Genomic DNA, 19,762 nt, shown 5'->3' on the forward strand with positions numbered 1-19,762 from the left:
GTGTGCACTGGACATCACTTAATTATATATGAAGTGCAAAAAATAAATGATGAGCATGCAGCTTCACTGGTTTGTGGTAGGAATGGTTTGCATACAGGTATCACACAAAACCTGTTTAAAGGTTTTGTGAGGTTTGGAAAAGTAAAGGATTTAAAACTGCTAACACCATTATATCATTCCAACAGTATATGTACTTTTTAAAACATGTTTTTACAGCTATTTTATTTATTTTTTTAAATCATTTGTTTTTCTTTTTTAGTATCTTCAGCAGAAAAGAAACCTCCACACCAAAAGCCAATAATTCAGGAAACATTTGAAAAACAAATCTTTTATACACCAACATCCAGTATACTATAGACCTGAACAGTGCAGAGACTTACAGTATATGCAAAGAAAGAAAGATAAATAAGCCTTTTTAAGTAATGAAGGAATCTGTGTTTTTAAAACTATAATGAAAGATAGCAGAAGACAATTATTCATTCGAATTATTTAGCCTGACAGTATTACGGTTACAAAATATTTGAAAAGTTTCTTAAAATAAAATACCAATTGAGATCAATGGGATAATGTTGCTTTTTTTTACCCAGACATTTAAAAAGGGACTTATTTTAGAGCAGTTATCGCAATATCATGATATTTTTATTCAAGGTTATCATGCCGTCAGAATCTCACACCAGCCCATGCCTAATCATGTTGAGTATTTTAATTAGGAGCAGTTTCCATATGTTTCATTGTTGGCAATGTGTATTTACCATGTTGTTTCCGTGGCTGCAAAGTTGAACTTTATTTTCACCTAGTGATATTTTGCACATTTTAAATGTATATATATGTTGGCTCATATCAACTTACTGATTACTGTATTAACAAAAACTAGTTTCAGATTCCTGTTTACAATTGTGACCTCTAATCTTTCAGTTTATGTGCTTGATGAACTTAATAAGTGTGTAAATAGGTAAAAAATATATTCCTTTAAATAAATAAATGAATAAATAGCTCAAAGATCATAAAAAAATGTGAGCCCCATGGCCAAACCAGTTTAGAATCGCTGGCACTCTCATTTGAAAGCATCTCCTAACTATCCTAACTAGTTTTTTTGATACTTGTTTATTGTTTTACATTTTGCAAATGGCTCTCATGAATTCTCAGTTAGTATAGTCTCATGCATGGAATAGCAAATAATCCAGGATTCATGAAATGATTTTTGACAGTCCTGCTCATTTCATTTACTGACCTTTGCATGCTGTATCTTATGTTAAAGAAATGTGCAGAGAGGTACAGTCCTGCTTTTATTTTTGACAGTCCTGCTCATTTCATTTACTGACCTTTGCATGCTGTATCTTATGTTAAAGAAATGTGCAGAGAGGTACACAGAAGTCATTTGCTCCATGATGAGGGTGAAAGGCATTTGATTTTGAAATTTCTTTTTTTTTTAAATGCACTATTTTAATCATTTTAGAATTATAATTATATACTATACTATAGGCTACTAATTATAATTACTATGTATATTGAATTATATACACTTTAGTATAAAAGGGATTCATAAAATTTATAACTGTGTTGTTAGCCTATAATTATATAGACGTTTCTTTTCATTCCTGAACAATGCACTGAAAAATGTTGTCTTGTATCTCCAAATAACTGTGGTACTGTAGTGAACGCGTGGAAGCGCGTGGGCGTCGCCCAGGGTGATGGAGAGAGAGAGAGTGCGCGCGAGGCGAGCGCACACGAGAGCCCTTCGTTTGCGTGTGATTTTGTCAAGATAAGCACCCGTATTACTAACATGTCTTGTGTTTTTGTTTTGATTTCACCGCATGTATTTGCAGTGCCTAATTGCGTTCCAAACATAAATGGGTGTTACTTTTAAGGTAAGTCTCCGCCCAGGGGGAGTAACAGCGCTCCATCCACCTGCCAGGCTACTTCAGCAGCAGACAGTCAGTAGACCTAAAGCGCGCGCGCTGCTGCTGCTGCTCCGTGGACAGAAATACACAACACGCGTTTAAAAACTCCGGAGGAAATACGCGCACTTCTTTTGAACTGGCACGGAATCACAGTCACATAAATTAGTTTAAAGGACCTACTACTTTGTGGACACGTGTATGCCGTTACTTTTAGCCGGACGCATTGTTTTTTCTGACCCTTTTCTTTGCGCTGGATTGCAAATGATTTGTTCACTGGGACACACAGGATCGATTGTCGTGACGGACGTCTTGTAGGTGAGTTCTGCGTTCATTTCAGCATATTTTATTAATTGTCCATTAATGTGTTTTTTATGGTTCATTGCACAATCATCTTCGTAAGTACTTGTTTGTACAAGCAGATCAGCAAAACTGTGGCTATCCTAATGTTTTACACTTTATTTTTAAGAGGATCAGTCCATTACACGCCACTCAAATCCGTTGGAAAAATATTTTGAATGGTTTATGGAGATATTTTTACTGGGGAAGATTATAACAGTGCTTATGATCACCGAGTTCATTTGCAAGTCATATGCTTATGGATCTGTTTGATTTGACTGGAATTATGAGAAGAAGAAAAAAACATGCCAGAGATCAGCCTGAGTAGCTTTTCACAGATTAAAGTTACTGATTTTATTGTTATTTTTTATTATATGTTGGTTGTTTGACACAATTAACCGAATAGCCATTATAATGCAATAGTGAAAATTATTATTTTTTATATTAATTGGGAAATTATGGCAAAGCTAAATATTTCTACATGGAATTTGGAGCAAAATTTTACCATTTGTTTGTAGTCTGAAATTGAGAAGACACATGAAACATAATAAAACAACAGCAGCAACTAACAAAACCCTGATTATCAGCCTAACTCTATTACCACTTAGCATTTAATCAGTAAAATCAAAATGCATATATCAGGAACTCTTTGAGCACATTTATATCTGTCTAAGGCTGATCCTCACTCCCTCCATCCATCCCCATGCAGGACTGATAAATCTCTTGTGGGTTTTATGGATAAAGTGATCATGCAGGGAGCCGGGACTTTGGTGCTGGGGACCCTTCTGGTCTCTGTATTCTCAGCTGTCTCGGTCCACAGCAGCCCTTTGTCTTCCCTGCCACCCGCCTCTGTTCCACGAGTCTTCCTGTCCTTCAAAGGTAAGATGGGTTTCTGCATCTCTCACTGTTGCTCAGTCTGTGGGTGCCTACAGCCCCTGCTGGAGATGACAACCACTGCTTTCCTGTTCAGATTAATATATATTGACAAACAGCTGCTGCTGATATGATAAAGATGGCAAAGGAAGTATTATGTACTTTATTATATTATTTAATAATATAATATCCAGGGTACCAGAGTCTTGTATATTAAAGGGATAGTTCACCTAAAATGGAATGTACTCACCTTCAAGTGGAATGTTCTGTTGAACACAAAAGAAAATGATTTGAAAAATGTTGGAAGCCCATGAGTGTTGACTTCCATAGTAGGAAAAACAGATATTATAGAAAGTCAATGGTTAAAGGTTTCCAGCATTCTTCAAATTATCTTCTTTTGTGTTTAACGGAGAAAAAAACACATGTTTGTGACAGGTTTGTGTTCAGTTTTGGGTGATCTATCCCTTTAAATTTCAGTGCTTCTGTTCTATTGTAGCATTGGGGAAAATGATTTAGTTTTTTGGGAATATTGCTGAGCAAGCTGCTTCCTTTCTTTGGTTACCTGTCTATTTCACCTTTCTAATTCAAGGAGTTTTCACAGTCTGCTGCCTGAACTAATTTTCCTTTCTGTTGGCCGTTATTGTGTTTCTTTAATTGGTTTTTCGAACACTCTTTGGAGTTGAGCGTGTCTACCAGAAAGAACCTAAATTCAGAATTTGCAAGACTGTGAGTTTAGCCCTTACTGAGGGAATTGGATTTCATGTTGGGTCTGTTGAGGTTCATGCGTTGCTCGTGGTTGGCTAAGCAATGCAATTAGTTTTTAGTTCTGAAATAGTATTTCCCTTGGGATTCTCTGAACTGTTTTCTTTCTTTTTTTCTGAATATCCATGTTCTTGGTAGTTGCCCATTTTCCAGTACTACGCATCCATGATTCTTAGTATTCTCAGTAGGGCAATATGACATTTTATATCATATGGGCAAAATAAAAAGTCTATTGTTTTATATTATGCTCTATCAATTATTTACTGGTGTCACAAAATACTTTTTTTTTTACGGTAATACTTTTTCATAGTTTATATGAGTGCAGTATTACACGCTATTACCGTGATTCGGACAAAAACTTAAGTAACAGAATTGTGTGAAAGTTGCAATCTTGAAAGTACAATGTTCACATTTTGCGTTTTATTAGACAATATGTTTTTATTTTGATGTTGGGCCTTTAATCATTCATTTTTTGAAAGTATTTTTTTATTGTATTCATTTTTATTTTATATTTCAGAAGTGCCCTGAAGTTCTAAAAAAAGTGAGAGATATGAACACATTTGCATTTCTGATTACATTATCATAGGGCTGGGCTGATAAACAATATCATCCATAACAATGATAAGCTCTGAACTTTTTTACTCTATATAGATCTAAGAGCCAATCGCACAGCAGAAATGTGCAACTATGAAAATCTAAAAGTGTGTTGATATTAAAGATGTACCAAATTTTCGACCACCGAAAATGTATCAGCTGAAAATATGTTATTTAATGGACCCTCTAATTTTTTTTGGCTTCAGTCATTGTTGGGTTACTCTTTTTATATCTGGAAGCGTTAACAACTTATATCGAATTGTATATATTGTTATCGTTCAATATAGAAAATAATTATTGAGATTGTATTTTTGCCATATCACCCACCCCTACTTTAATATGTAACAAAGAAATAGTCCTTTATACTGTATCTGGTCAATGTACAGTTGAAGTCAGAATTATTAGCCCCCTGTGATTTTTTTTTCTTTTTTAATTATTTCCTGAATGATGTTTATCAGAGCAAGGACATTTTTACAGTATGTCTGATAATATTTTTTTCTTTTGGAGAAAGTGTTTTTTTTTTTCGGCTAGAATAAAACCAGTAAAAAAAAAAAAAAAAAAACATTTTAAGGTCAAAATTGTTAGCCACTTTAAGCAATTTTTTTTCCGATAGTCTACAGAACAAACCATCGTTATACAATAGCTTGCCTAATTACCCTAACCTGCCTAGTTAACCTAATCAACCTAGTTAAGCCTTTAAATGTCACTTTAAGCTGTATATTCGTGTCTTGAAAAATATCAAGTCAAATATTATTTATTGTCATCATGGCAAAGATAAAACAAATCAGTTATTAGAAATGAGTTATTAAAACGATTATGCTTAGAAATGTGTTGAAAAAATCTTCTCTTCGTTAAACAGAAGTTGGGGAAAAATTAAACAGGGGGGCTAATAATTCAGGGGGGTTAATAATTCTGACTTCAGCTGTATGTATAAACTATCAACTAATTAAATTGACAGAAATGGTAATATATCGTGATACATACAGTATAATTATCAGGTTATGCAATGACTTATATCGTGATATGATATTTTTGTCATATGGCTCAGCCCTAGTTCTCAGCTATTCAAATTAAAATGCAGAATTGGTTTTTAAGCTAAAAGTATATGTTTACAGTCCTTCATCCAAATATGGAATTATAATACTGTATATCATGTTTATGTGGTTGGTTTCCCAGGCCCTTTATGTGCAGTCATAGTGTTCTTCTGTCAGTCAGCATTGACACTGAGCACTCTTGACTGCCAAGATATACACTGGAGACATACTATATGCATGTACAGGATAGGATATCCCATCTTATGATCTAAAAAAAAAAAACATTTTTCTGGAATCAATCATAACACTCTAATGCAACTAAAGTTTGAAATCTGCATTGTGTAAGATGTAGAGGAAGTCCTTTGGATTGATGATCGTTTTTACTTCTCGCTATTTCTGTTCCTCTGTCCAAAAAGCTTTGACTAAACACTTGAATCATGTTCCTCCCTTGAGAGTGAACGTCTTGTGAAGACGGCTACATTTGTTTAGAGCTTATACTCGCTAAACATTCTGTTCTCTCGCACAAACAGCCTCGGGCTTAATGGGATCTTGTTTTGGTTTTGTAATTGTCATTAGAAAATCATTATGAGGGCTAACCAAAACCCAGGCTTTGGTTGTAATTGCATGCCTCCGTGCCTGTAGTCTTTGAGACACACAGGACATCCTGTTATATATCCCTCTCAGTTACTTAAATGTGACTGTTCATGCCATGAGGTCATCGTCTGTTCACTGCTTTTAAACTGGGTTGGTGCCATTTAGAGTTGCATTGCATCCAATTCATACTGGTCAGACGTTTGAAATAAGCTTCATGTGTTCATCAGGACTACATGATTTGAGTAAAAATACAGCAGAAACTGTAATGTTGTGAAGTAGTGTTATTACAGTTTAAAACATGTATTTTAATTGTAATATTTTTCTGTGTGTTTTGTATATAAATACCCACTCCCCCTCATAATTGTAAAGCAATTGGCTGTATGACCATATACAATAAATGCTCTATATCAGTGGTTCTCAAACTGTGGTACGTGTACCACTAGTGGTACGCAGGCTTCCTTTAGTGGTACGCGGAGGAATGAAATGTCATGTACATGCTACACACATTTAAAAATTTATCATAAATGATCGATATAATATGCCACATATGACATATAGCCTATATTTCTAAGGTAATCTGCCACGTTTTTTTAACTGTGCAGAGTTGTAGCTGCTTTATTGGGCCGACTACGCTACTGTATTTCAATACTGCTCATTTTGGTGGTACTTGGAGAGACTATTTTTTTCTGAGGTGGTACTTGATGAAAAAAGTTTGAGAACCACTGCTCTATATAAATACACATTACATTGCATTTTACACTACTGTATTTACTTTATAACAAAGCTTATTTTTAGCAGCCATTTCTCAAATGTAACATGGCCCTTCAGCCACATATTTATGTTATTATGCATTTTATGTGCACAATTACAAGTTTTTATTAAAAAACTTTCAGCCATTTGCCTCTAATATGACACAGCATGTTAAACTTCTCTTAACAACATAAAAATATAACTGATGCTAGTGTGCTGTATTTCCTAAAATTATAGTTTTTAAAGAAATGAAATGCTGTCTTGATTGACTAAGTTTTGTAAAAAGTTTAAAAAGTGGAAGTTTGAAGGTTTATTAGTCTGGATGGTTGGATGGATGGTTGGACAGATGGACAGATGAAAGGACAGGCAGATAAACAGACAGACAGATAGATAGATGGATGGATGGATGGATGGATAAATAAACGGATACAAAGCATATATATATAGATAGATAATGTATATTGTTAGATACTGTAGATAGATTAATATATTATGGACAGATTTATTAGTCTGAAAGGATGGATGGATGGATGGATGGATGGATGGATGGATGGATGGATGGATGGATGGATGGATGGATGGATAAATGGATGGATGGTTGGATGGATAGATATATAGATGGATAGATAGCATATTTATAAAGACAGATACTGTATATAATTAGATACTGTAGATAGAGTAATATAATATGAACAGATTTAGTAGTCTAGATAGATAGATAGATAGACAGACAGACAGACAGACAGACAGACAGACAGACAGACAGACAGACAGACAGACAGACAGACAGACAGACAGACAGACAGACAGACAGACAGACAGACAGACAGACAGACAGATAGATAGATAGATAGATAGATAGATAGATAGATAGATAGATAGATAGATAGATAGATAGATAGATAGATAGATAGATAGATAGATAGAGAGATGGATGGATGGATGGATGGATGGGTGGGTGGATGGATGAATAGATGGATGGATGAATAGATGGATGGATGGACGGATGGATGGATTGATGGATGTATATTTCTACTATGTATATAGATAGATTTGAAAGGACGGACGGACGGACGGACGGACGGACGGACGGACGGACGGACGGACGGACGGACGGACGGACAGACAGACAGACAGACAGACAGACAGACAGACAGACAGACAGACAGACAGACAGACAGACAGACAGACAGACAGATAGATAGATAGATAGATAGATAGATAGATAGATAGATAGATAGATAGATAGATACTGTAAATAGAGTAATAAAATTATAGATGGACAGATTTCCCTTTTTAGTTCAGGATTGCACAACACTGTTGTTTGAATGCTAAAGTGTTTGATACAGTTATAAGAGCAATGATTTCATGCATGAAGCTTGACGTTATAATTTCGCCAGAGGTCTGGTTTAAAAAATGAAAAATAAAAAAAAAACTGTAAAAACAAAAAAACTAGAAAGAAGAAATGAATACCTTTTGAGAAATCCTCCCTTGGGGGATTCTGGTATAATTCAGGTATTAATCCCTCATGCAAGCTTGAACACACACACACACATAATGTGGTTCACCAAGATCACTGTCTTTCTGAAAGATAGTTATTCTCCAGTATGAGCATGCAGGGAGCGAGGGCAGGGAACGCAGCCAGACAGAGTCAGTTTTCGGCTCTGAGGGAGGACTTGGCTGCTGTCTGCGGTGTCGGTGAGTTAAGAGAGCAGATACTGGTGTCTTCTTAGTACCCTTATGCATTACAGACAGTTCAGACCACAAGAACATCCCTGGAAGCCCAATCATCTGTGAAGCTCAAGGTCTAGGGCTCCGCAGACATGACTTATTACAAGTTCAGACCCTTTCCTATGGCTCTTTTCCACTTTTATGGGAGTGACTATGATGTATTAACGTTTGCCCTTCTCTTTCACACGCACACACTGCTTTTAAATCTCCACTTTCTCATGTATCTCTGCAAGCCTGGGATTTACATGCTAAAAGGTAGCCCAGAGGACTTATGAGGAGTCACATGACGGCACGAAAGTTCATTTCTTTGCAAATGAGCCTCACATAACTCCTTATTTTTGGACATGACAGTGAATTTATGGGAATGTTTATGTGTATTATATCACTTTACAGTGGTTAGGAGACGTCAGGGATGATTCAGGGAGGAATGCTGTGTGTAAATTTGTAGTTTTGTGATGTGTATGTCTGAGTGTATATGTATGTGTGGTCTTGTTTGTGAGGACTTAACGCAGAATGCGCACAGACTCAAAGGGACTTGTGTAAACATGATTATAAATCAGACAGAATGAAGAATTTTGAAAATGTAAAAATGCAGAGTATTTCCTATGAGGGTTGGGTTTAGGATAGAATGCAACAGTCAACACTTTAAGTGGTTCATAATATATATCGTTTCAATGTCGATATCTCAATGTGCGAATCTGCAAGGCACATTCTAGGATGTCAAGCGATTTCAAGTGAATTTAAAATATTTGAACACACAAAATTATAAAGTTTGTCACTTTAACAAAAACGAATTATTCATACAATGAAGACTGTACCATTTTATTTTACGCTTGATTATTGAATTTCTGAACCTCAGCGTTTCAGTGGAGCTCAGGAATCCACTGAAAACCATAAAGTGGTTTATTTAATTTTTATCTAATTTTGTTCAATTTTTTTATTCGTGCTTTAATTTATTTTGTGTCTGTGTATGTATATATATATATATATATATATATATATATATATAAATAACAGTTCTGTCTGGTTCTTGAATCTGATTGGCTGATAGCTGTGAGATATTAAAGGAATATCAGCACTCGTACAGCCTCTTCACCCTTGTGTATTACTCCGCCCACACGAGTGGCAAACAGAGGACTACAGTTTGACAAATATTGCAGCTGTTGGACAACATAATGTACTTTTGAGGATTTTTTAGGCAAGAATTTAGTTGTTTAGATTGCAACTATGCAGTTTATTTCCAAGAATAGTGCCTATTTTAAATATTCATCATTTCAGACATTCAGCGCGTAGGCAGCAATCAGCCTGTCATATTGAGCAGAGCAAAGACGGTTGACGTTCCACCTCAAGATGGTGACAGAAACCGCATAATAAGTCCTTAGGGAGAAAAACAGCATTACGTGTCAAACTACAGTTAAACAAATCATTACAGAACAGGTAAATGACATTCTAAGTCGATCTCTGTCTTTTGCACAGCTACTTGTAGTGCTGTATTTATACCATAGCAATCTTGTAGTGTTTGCTTTTCTATGGCTTTTTTGGGGGTGAATTATTGTGATCTCCCAATTAGGGTTGTAACGGTATGAATTTTTTACGGTATGATAATCGTCTAAAACAATACCACGGTTTGACGGTTTCGCGGTATACGGTATTAAATAGTAATTCTCATAGCAAAGACCCTGAAAAGAATAAGAACACGTTTTCTGACTGAACAAAGGTTTTATTTCAACAAACTTTTGAAAGAACCATTTTAATAGAACTATAGAAGTCTTTTATAAAAATAAACTGAAAAATCTCCCATTTTAATAAATTAAATTAGAAGGAATAAACAAGCAGGGTCTTTTAAGATTAGACAAAAATAAACTTAAACTGTCCTTCCTTATAAGCAGGATAAATGGGAGACCAAAAGTGCAATACCAAGTTTATGGCTGTAAACATGTATTTAAAGCATTGTTTTTTTCAGTCTAGGTTGTGATGAAGAAATGTAAGCATGTTGAGATTTTCAGGACTTAATCTTGACCGCTGAGGTGAGAGAATGTGTCCACTTGTACAATGAACAAATAAAAAAATAATAAATAATGTGTCAAAGTCCAAATAAACATGGTGCAAATCCTCAGTAAAAAAATAGATATAAATATTTACTATACTATAAATAGTTACATAACGAAACTAGATTCAATATGGAACATCCTTAGGTTTTATGTGCCAGCATGGATATGGTTGTCTGTGGATATGGATTTGGATATGGTTGTATGCAATGCAGACAAACAGCTGCACCTTCATTTGCGTCTTTTGAAAACAGCAAGAGCAGCAGTTCGTCTTTGCTGTGTCACTGTTTTGTCATGTTTCTGTGCTGCTGTGCATGCAAAAGTACTTAGTATGAGAATTATTTCATGCAAAACTTTTTTTTTTTGCGTTTTATTTAGCCGCGCAGAAATGTATGTCTCTCATTCCGTGTTGTTCAAAAAGCTCAGTGTTGGTCCACATACAAAAGTGAAACCTATGCTTATTGGTTGTGATATAGCGAGTTTGAACCAATCTGGGCATGGAGGAGGGACAATGCATCAATGTATCATGTCTGGTTTGTCCGGAGACACAGTGACGAGCGTTTCTTTGTCAAATCAGCGTTGTCAAATTTTGATGACGTAACCGCACTGATTCCGGAGCCTCTGAAAGTCCGCGAATGTTATGTGATACAGCACTGGAAAGCTGAGATTCTCTTTTTTATGCCAATCTTTGAATTGTATGAATCAGATCAGCGGATCAAAAGTTATTAAACATTTAAGAGCAATACTTATTTTTAGCCGCGGGCGCCTGTCTCGGTCTTTAAGGGTTAAAACCGTTGATATGCAATTGTTCATGGTATGATAATCGTGCACGTTCAAATCGTGGTAAACCGTCATACCGGTATATTGTTACAACCCTACTCCCAATTGAAACCAAGAAATACTGGGAAAACCCTGGGAAAGCCTTATAATCTTAAAATGTGAGCAGAATCACCTATTTTGTAATCACTTTAGACATTACGCTAGAGAATCATTCAAATACTACTTCTAAAGTGACGTTTGTGAAGTAGCATCCCTTTCTGCTGTTCTTCAAACTCTCTGATTATGCCGTCGAACTGTTGCATAAATGCAGTATCACACTCATAGCAGTGCAACATGGCTGTATATTGTCACTGGTGGGAAACTAAGGCATACACCTGTGGCCTTGAGCCAAAGCCTGCCTCCCACCAGTGCCAATATACAGCCACATCGCACTGCTACTCGTGTGAAGTTGCTCATTTATAATTTTGTACATTTTATGCAGATGCACTCTATTAAAAATCATCAAATATAAAATTATGAATTCTTTCCAGAGTCATCTTGAGAAACTATATTCATATTGCAATATATATATATATATATATATATATATATATATATATATATATATATATATATATATATATATATATATATATATATATATATATGTGTGTGTGTGTGTGTATGTGTATATGTGTATATGTGTAAGACCCATTGCTTGTCTTAGGACTATTTTAAAAAACAATTCAAATGTCGAATACTGTATTTCGTACAGTATAAAAATCATGATTTCTATGGGAAGTCCCCACATGTGCGTGTGCATGTGCGTGTGTGTGTGCATGCATGCGTGTGTGTGTGTGTGTGCGTTTGTGTGCGTGTGTTTGAAAATGGTGCCATGGGTGATGTTTGAGCACATTGTTTTAATTTAAATTCCATCGGTAGATTCTCTGAGGGACAGAGTGCTTATTGCTCAATTTAGACAAATGTTCTCAGACCAAGAGCACTTTAAAGTAAGTATCTCATGCTGCATTAGAACTACTAGGTGAGGCTGATGGCGATGCATGAATTATCACAGTTAAATACAGCTTTTAAGCTAGTGTGCTTCACTTTTTTTCTGTGCTGTTCTTGTTAACACCTGGATAGGGTGCTTTTGAAACACTGAAACAGCCCTTCTGCCGTAGGTGATCATCTGTGTGGTTTTCTAATGGGAGATTGTAAAAGCTCATTGTCTCTGCTTTGAGAGCTTTAGGAGTTATCATATAAGGCAACGTGCTTATAAATCCTCTCTGTCCCATATATACTTCCCTGACCCAGAAATGTTTTTTTAACAGTTTGCAGAAACAGAACAGAAATTCACAGTTTTTTCCAGATAGCAGAAAAAGACCTAAATGAGACATTTTTTTCTTTAAATAAAGCAAATAGACTATTTAGAAAAACAAAATAAATAAATATTTAATAAAGAATGAATGAAAATGTAAAAGTGATGTTATAATATACTACTATTAAAACCTGTATGCAAGCTTAAATGTTTATGTCAGTTTCAGTTGTTACTGGTATTGGGAGAAAAGAATAAGATAAGCCTAACTTATCCAGACCTCACACTACACACCAGCTGATTGGTGGAGAGGAGACGATGAAGCCAATTATGTTATGAGCCAGTGAAAAAGACAATTATGATATGAGGAAACCCCAACTCTTTTTCGAAGGACATCCTGGGATTTTTAACGACCTCAGTTTAACGACAAAGCAAAGCAAATCTAATGTTTCTGCTTCCAACGGCTTTCTGATATGTGGAAAATTACACTCAAAATAAGAAATATATATATATATATATATATATATATATATATATATATATATATATATATATATATATATATATATATATATATATATATATATATATATAGTTTAGCAAATTTTTAGTTTTTTTCAAAGTACTGCGTAATTTAACTTTAAATTAAAACTTTAAAATAATCTTTATCCTATATCAAAAATATTTATTGTGCTCAAGAAAATAATTACATTCACACAAAGTAAAAAATAGCGCTTTCTATATAGACCACTTGGTAAAACTTAGATTTTTAATGTAATTTGTTACTTAACTAAACTAAATTCATAAATTTTCCTCAAATTATAGTTTTGACCTGGTTAAAACTAACTGAAAAATTGTATTTAATACTAATCAAAATATTTATTCTGCAAAAGGAAAATAAAATTACATTTACTCAAAGGTAAAATATTGTGTTTATAGACCATGGATTCATTTAATTATTTTGGTTCAACTTATAAATTTGCTTTGGAAAAGAACATCTTTTTTTTTTTTTTTTACTAAAATCAAAGTAAAGTTTTTATTTTGGACTAAACTACAATAAAAACATGCAACATTAGTCTATGCTTGCTAGTTGTTTTTAATTTAAAATCTGAGGTAAACTATCTGCTGGAGCTTTCAGTTTGGCTATAAATGTGAATCTAGATGGCAATCAAACTCGCATTAGAAATCCATAAATTAATTATCAGTAATTTTTTATGTAGTCACATGACATAAAAGCTGATGGTTTAAAGTAAAAATAGTACTTTAGGGAAAAGTAAAAGCATTAGTTTTTCTTTTATTAGTGTGTTTTTTTTCTCCTTTTTTTGCATTAGGCAAACTGAATAAAACCATAATTTCTCACATAATCCTCTATAAAAAAATGTACTTTGAATGAAATACCAAGTAGTTTCACTTTTTCAGTGTATCTAGAGGTTTAAATATAGATTTGACCCAGGCACAGTATATATGTGTGTTTTTGTCTGTGCTGGGGGGTTTATCTTCAAACAAAACCTAAAAACAGCCTATTTGAGGTTGTCAGAGGCTGGGGTTGTGACCCGAAAAAAACAGAAGCAGGTCATTGTGAGGGTGATCTGTCCTTGCTGTGTGCTAACAGATTCCTGCTAAATGCCTGTAGTGCTAATCTGCAGCCCCATTTAAAAGCATTTAACTCTGTTCTAGCTGTTCATTTCATTATTTTCAAATAAACACCTGGATGTATAATTGGCCATGCCTGAAACAGCAGAAGAGAACTGCTATACAAATATATCCAAACATCCAATTAGACCATTACAATAATGCAGTGAGAACATTATCTCCAAAACAGCGACGGAAAACATTCGCCGCTTCAGCTTCCAATATTGTTTTGTTTTTTCTGGAATGTGTCGCAATTAACATCTCATCACATTTTTTTAATTCTCTGGCTTTCTCTTGTCTTGTTGGTGTATCCATCCATTGCATTGTTCAGCTGAGGGTTATGCTTTGATTGTTTGAAAAAGCTTGTTTCTCTGTTTGCTTTTAACAATTCTCAATTTATATTTTTATGCAAACTGGTTTGGCCTTAAGTATTTTATTTATTGGTGTTGTCAGAAGATGTTCAAGAAAGAAAGAAATCAAGACATTCAGAGAAAATGACTAGGAGTGATCTGTCTTGAAAGTTTTTCATTTTATGGTAATGGATTTGTGTGTGTTGAGCATCAATTAAGACAACATTAACACCTGTCAGCTTTAACTGTGGATAAACCTGGATATTTTTGAGCTAATTTCATCTTCCGGGTTTAAAATAATTTTATGGGGCGGGATCAAAATCGATGATGTAGCGCCTATCTACCTGTCCAGTGATGAGGTGTTGGTTTCTCATTATTATTCATAGCTGAGTTTTGTTGTCCTATGAGAAGACCCTGCTTCTTCATCATTCATAAAAGCATGTGCTTTCCGAAGGCAAGGCAGACCTGCCAAGCTGTGAGACCATGTCTGCGCACGGCACACAGTATTTAACCGTTGATGAAGGGTCGTATGTGCTTGTTTTCCTGATCCATAGGGTTTGTTGCATGGATTTCCCCGCTATGCTGTTTGGGCCGATACAGCAAAGCTGTTGGTTTGCAGCAAGCATTTTCATCGGGAGAGCTGTAGGGGAACTGGAGAATGGCAGACTTTGTCTTTTATCAGTTGAGTTTGTTACCATTCAGACACATCACCTATCCGTGCTGTCATGTTTGCCTATGTTTAAAATCCTCCAGATTACAGAAATAGACGAATGACATGTGTAGCAGGGTATTTAATTACTTACTGTATTTTTCTGTGCATTTAGAGTTAGGGTTAACTTTATGAACTATAAAATCATGCGTCACGATTTGTGTCTCATTTTGTGAGCCAACTGACAACAGTTGTTCGCTCCCCTCTTTTTCCCCTGCTCTACTGGCCACACCCACTCCTCCCTCTGCCACGCTTATCATGAAGCATTTTTTCAAGGTAGACTTGAACTGAAAGAGAGGGGGGGTTTCATGGCCCTTTAATGTAGCATAAACTGTATTACTGAACCTAAAAGAATAAAAAAATTTACATTCACCAATATTTTCCATGTTGTTTCTGATTGGATAATAAGCAAATAATAAAAACCTTAATTTTACTTAATCAAAACCTTAATTAAACTTACCAAACTACATTTTTTAATGTAAATATACAAAGCTCAATGGAAAAAAAGAGACTAATTAAAAAATCCATTTTTTCTCTGTATTTGTAATTCATAGTTAAGTGTTTGAGTAACATAATTTTAGTTTTGTTTCAAACTGCTGGTTAAATTGCTTCCAAACTTGACAAAATGCACTGTTGAGGATAAAATAACAATTTGTCCAAGTTACAAAAAAGATGCCATGTTTTCAGACATTTTTTCCACACAATTTTTTTAACTTTAGAGTTGTTAAAAAAAGTATTTTTTGGTGGAATAACAAAGGTTTTCAATCACATGCACAGCACATGAAAACATTTGTTATTTTGTCCAGTTGTCATTCCTGGTTCTTTGTTACAGTATTTAATAACTTTGCAAGCAATTTCTGAACTGAAGTTCAGTCGTTCATTCGTTCATTCATTCATTCGTTCATTCATTCATTCATTCATTCATTCATTCATTCATTCATTCATTCATTCATTCATTCATTCATTCATTCATTCATTTTCCTTCGCCCTAATCCCTTTATCAATTAGGGTTTGCCACCGCGAAATGACCGGCCAACTTATCCATGTCTTATCCATCCCATCCAACTTATATGTTTTACACAGCGGATGACATTCCAGCTGCAACCCAGTACTGGGAAGTACCCATAAACTCACATTCACACTCATAAACTAAAGCAAAATTAGTTTATTCAAGTTCACCTGTACTGTGACTGTTGGGGAAACTGAAGCACCTTGAGGAAAACCATGCGAACGCTTGGAGAACAAACAAACTCTACACAGAAATGCCATCTGGCCCAGTTGAGAATCAAACCAGCGACCTTCTTGCTGTGTGGTAGCAGTGCTAATCACTAAGCCACCGTGCCACACTGAACTGAAGTCATTCTCTGACTTTTATTATACAGTGTAACTGCTGAATGTAAATTCAAGCATTAAAACATTTTTCATTCCTTGTGTTAGAGAATGAAAGAAAGAAAGAAATACAAGAACTAAAAATTGTTCAATGTCCTTTAACCTTATACTATAACACATATTCTACGCTCAGTACTTCCCACTCAGGACATGATTAGGTTTATCCTTCATGTTGTCTTTACCTGGCTCTAACTGGGTCAATTGCAGCACTAGAGACTTCACTAAGTGCTTCCTTCTGACAAAGCACACAGATACAGAGAGAATGAGAAAGCATATGTGTGTGTGTGTGTGAGAGAGAGAGAGAGAATGAGAGCCCCGCAGCAATCAATGTCTCTCTGAAAGATGAACCTACTTCAACCTGCCAAGATATGCCTAGGAGAACTGCTCAGACAGAGGGTGAGACACTAACTCTTTCAGTCCTGCTCTAACTAACAGCTGCATAGAGACTGTACCGCCATTCATTTTCAATCATTACTTCAGCATTCTGCTCACCTGTGGGACTGATGGGAAAGTATTGGGAAAAAAACGGTTCATCTGTCTTTAGGCCCAAATGTACTTTGGTTTTTATGTGAATTCTAGGCTCTGTGATGCAAGTTTGGTCATCAGGAAAGTACAATATGTACAGTACAGTACAGTATATTACTTCTTGCTGTGAGGCGATGTAGTGCTACCCACTGTGCCACCGTGACGCCCTAATGTTTATTAATAACAGCAAAGTAGTCCATGTTCTTAGTATGCTACCAGCTTTTCTTTTGCAGAAATATGACCACATTTGTCTTTCCTGACCCTTTGACTTTCTGCATGTCTTGATCTTTCATGATTTTGTTTAAAAGTGTTTAAAAAGTGTTCTCCAGGCTGCAGGACCCCAATTATATTATCTTCTTGCTATATGCAGCAAGAATCAATATCAATAAGCAGCATATATGCATATACGTTGAAAGACACAATTTCAACAGTTTCTTAAATGATCTGAAATTATGCAGTTAGAACTATATACAAATAATGGTAATTATCACCACACATTCTTGAAAAGATAGTTTAACCAAAAATTAGCTGAATATTAGTAAATGGGTCCTAGCAACCAGCAACCAATAAAAAAATAAATAATAATAAATAAATAAACAATATATGAAATATATATATATATATATATATATATATATATATATATATATATATATATATATATATATATATATATATATATATATATATTATAATTTAAGTCAGAATTATTATCCCCTCTTTAAATTTGTTATTTATATTTAAATATATCCCAATTAATGAATGAATCCTAAATGTTTAACAGAGAAAGGAAACTTTCACAGTGTCTAATAATATATTTTCTTCTGGAAAAAAGTCTTATTTGTTTTATTTTGGCTAGAATAAAATCAGTTATTAATTTATTATGCACCATTTTAAGGCCAAAATTATTAGCCACTTTAAGCTAAAAAATTTTAAGTCTACAGAACAAACCATCGTTATACAATAACTTGCCTAATTACCCTAACCTGACTAGTTAACATAATTAACCTAGTTAAGCATCTAAATGTCACTTTAAGCTGTACAGAAGTGTCTTGAAAAATATCTAGTAAAATAATATTTACTGTCATCATAACAAAATTACAATAAATTAGTCATTAGAAATGAGTTATTAAAACAATTATGTTCAGAAATGTGTTGAAAAAAATCTCTCCGTTAAACAAAAACTTGGGGAAAAAAATTAAACAGGAGGTCTAATAATTCAGGGGGGTCTAATAATTCTTACTTCATATATAGCTGAACATGGAAATGTTTCAACACTAATCTTATACTTTAAATGAAGAGAACTACACAATATACATAACCTTTAAATATATCCTCGACTGTATTTTTAAAAAGTATGAAGACATTTGTATTGCTCAGAGCCTCTGGAAGGATAAAGCACAGACAATACAATAAATTCTGTATTCTTTGGGCTTTACTTTAAACCCGACCCTCACTCTTTATCATCAGCATCTTATATCATCTTTCTCCTTTTTAACCTAAAAAATGTGTTTCTTTACAGGTAACACTATAGTGTTTTCAATAATAGCTGAAACAGGCAGACTCAGTTGAAGTTTTTTTTTAAGCGTAACCACAGCGATGTATTAGAATGGTATTAAAAACCAAAAGCGATGGGAATCATCAAAAATGCATTATTCTGAGCTGTTCCCATGAGGCTTTCTCTAATGGAGCTCTTGGCAGAGTAATAAACTTAACCTCTTGACCCTACATTGAGTTTCAGCTTCATAAGAATCACTTAGAAAAGGCTGCATGGGACATAGACAGGCGTGGGCATGAAAAAAGGGCCTGTTCTTTGTTCTCCGTTCTTTGTTGTTTTGTTATTGCCAGGGGTGATGTGGTCATGTGCTATAATAACTGAATTATGGTGTCTAAGTCTTGCAAATTTTATTTATTTTTCCTCAATGCTCTGACTACGCTACATTTTGTTGTCTTATTTTAGACCAAACACATTTGTTTGTGATGCCAGCGTGCAGCAGACGTTGTCTCAGCACCGTTTGTATCAAAGTGGCGGTGTATCCCAGCATCCTGTGCTGCAGCGCTGGATCTAAACTGTCACAGCGAGAGGAAAGTGGAGGTGACAGGAGCAGGGCTAAATATAGAGAGCCTACACTCCTACCTTCTCTCTGACTTTCTCTGCCCTGTCTTTCTCTTTTTGTCACTGACAAAGTATTACAAGTACCTTGGCACTACCGTGGCTTTTAGGTATGTGCCCTGTTGCATGGTAATCATACAGGATCATGTTATGTATCATGTACGATGATACCAATATCTGACAGGCACTTTAGCATGTCTTTGTGATATGTAGCAGATATATACTATGTAAATGATACCCTTTATTATACTTTAAATTTAGCTTTTGTTTTTTTTATTTTCATTTTGTTGTGTTACAGTATATATCATTTATTGTAGCTTTTAATGTTTTGTTTTATTAAAATATTA

At 34.8% G+C, this 19,762-nt stretch overlaps 1 protein-coding gene across 3 annotated transcripts in view; it reads left to right on the top strand.

The window, feature by feature from the left end:
- The first annotated feature begins 1,696 nt into the window (after positions 1-1,696).
- Positions 1,697-19,762, top strand: part of sema3fa (sema domain, immunoglobulin domain (Ig), short basic domain, secreted, (semaphorin) 3Fa) — a 96,894-nt gene continuing 78,828 nt past the window's right edge. For 2 of the 3 annotated variants that reach the window (XM_005166039.5, XM_005166040.5), the window contains exons 1-2: positions 1,697-2,216; positions 2,947-3,116. In XM_005166039.5, coding sequence (XP_005166096.1) covers positions 2,972-3,116 — 145 coding nt within the window. In that variant the 5' untranslated portion in view covers positions 1,697-2,216; positions 2,947-2,971. 3 annotated transcript variants of the gene reach the window in all.

Source organism: Danio rerio, chromosome 6 (genome assembly GCF_049306965.1).
Source record: "Danio rerio strain Tuebingen ecotype United States chromosome 6, GRCz12tu, whole genome shotgun sequence".
NCBI classification, from domain to species: domain Eukaryota; kingdom Metazoa; phylum Chordata; class Actinopteri; order Cypriniformes; family Danionidae; genus Danio; species Danio rerio.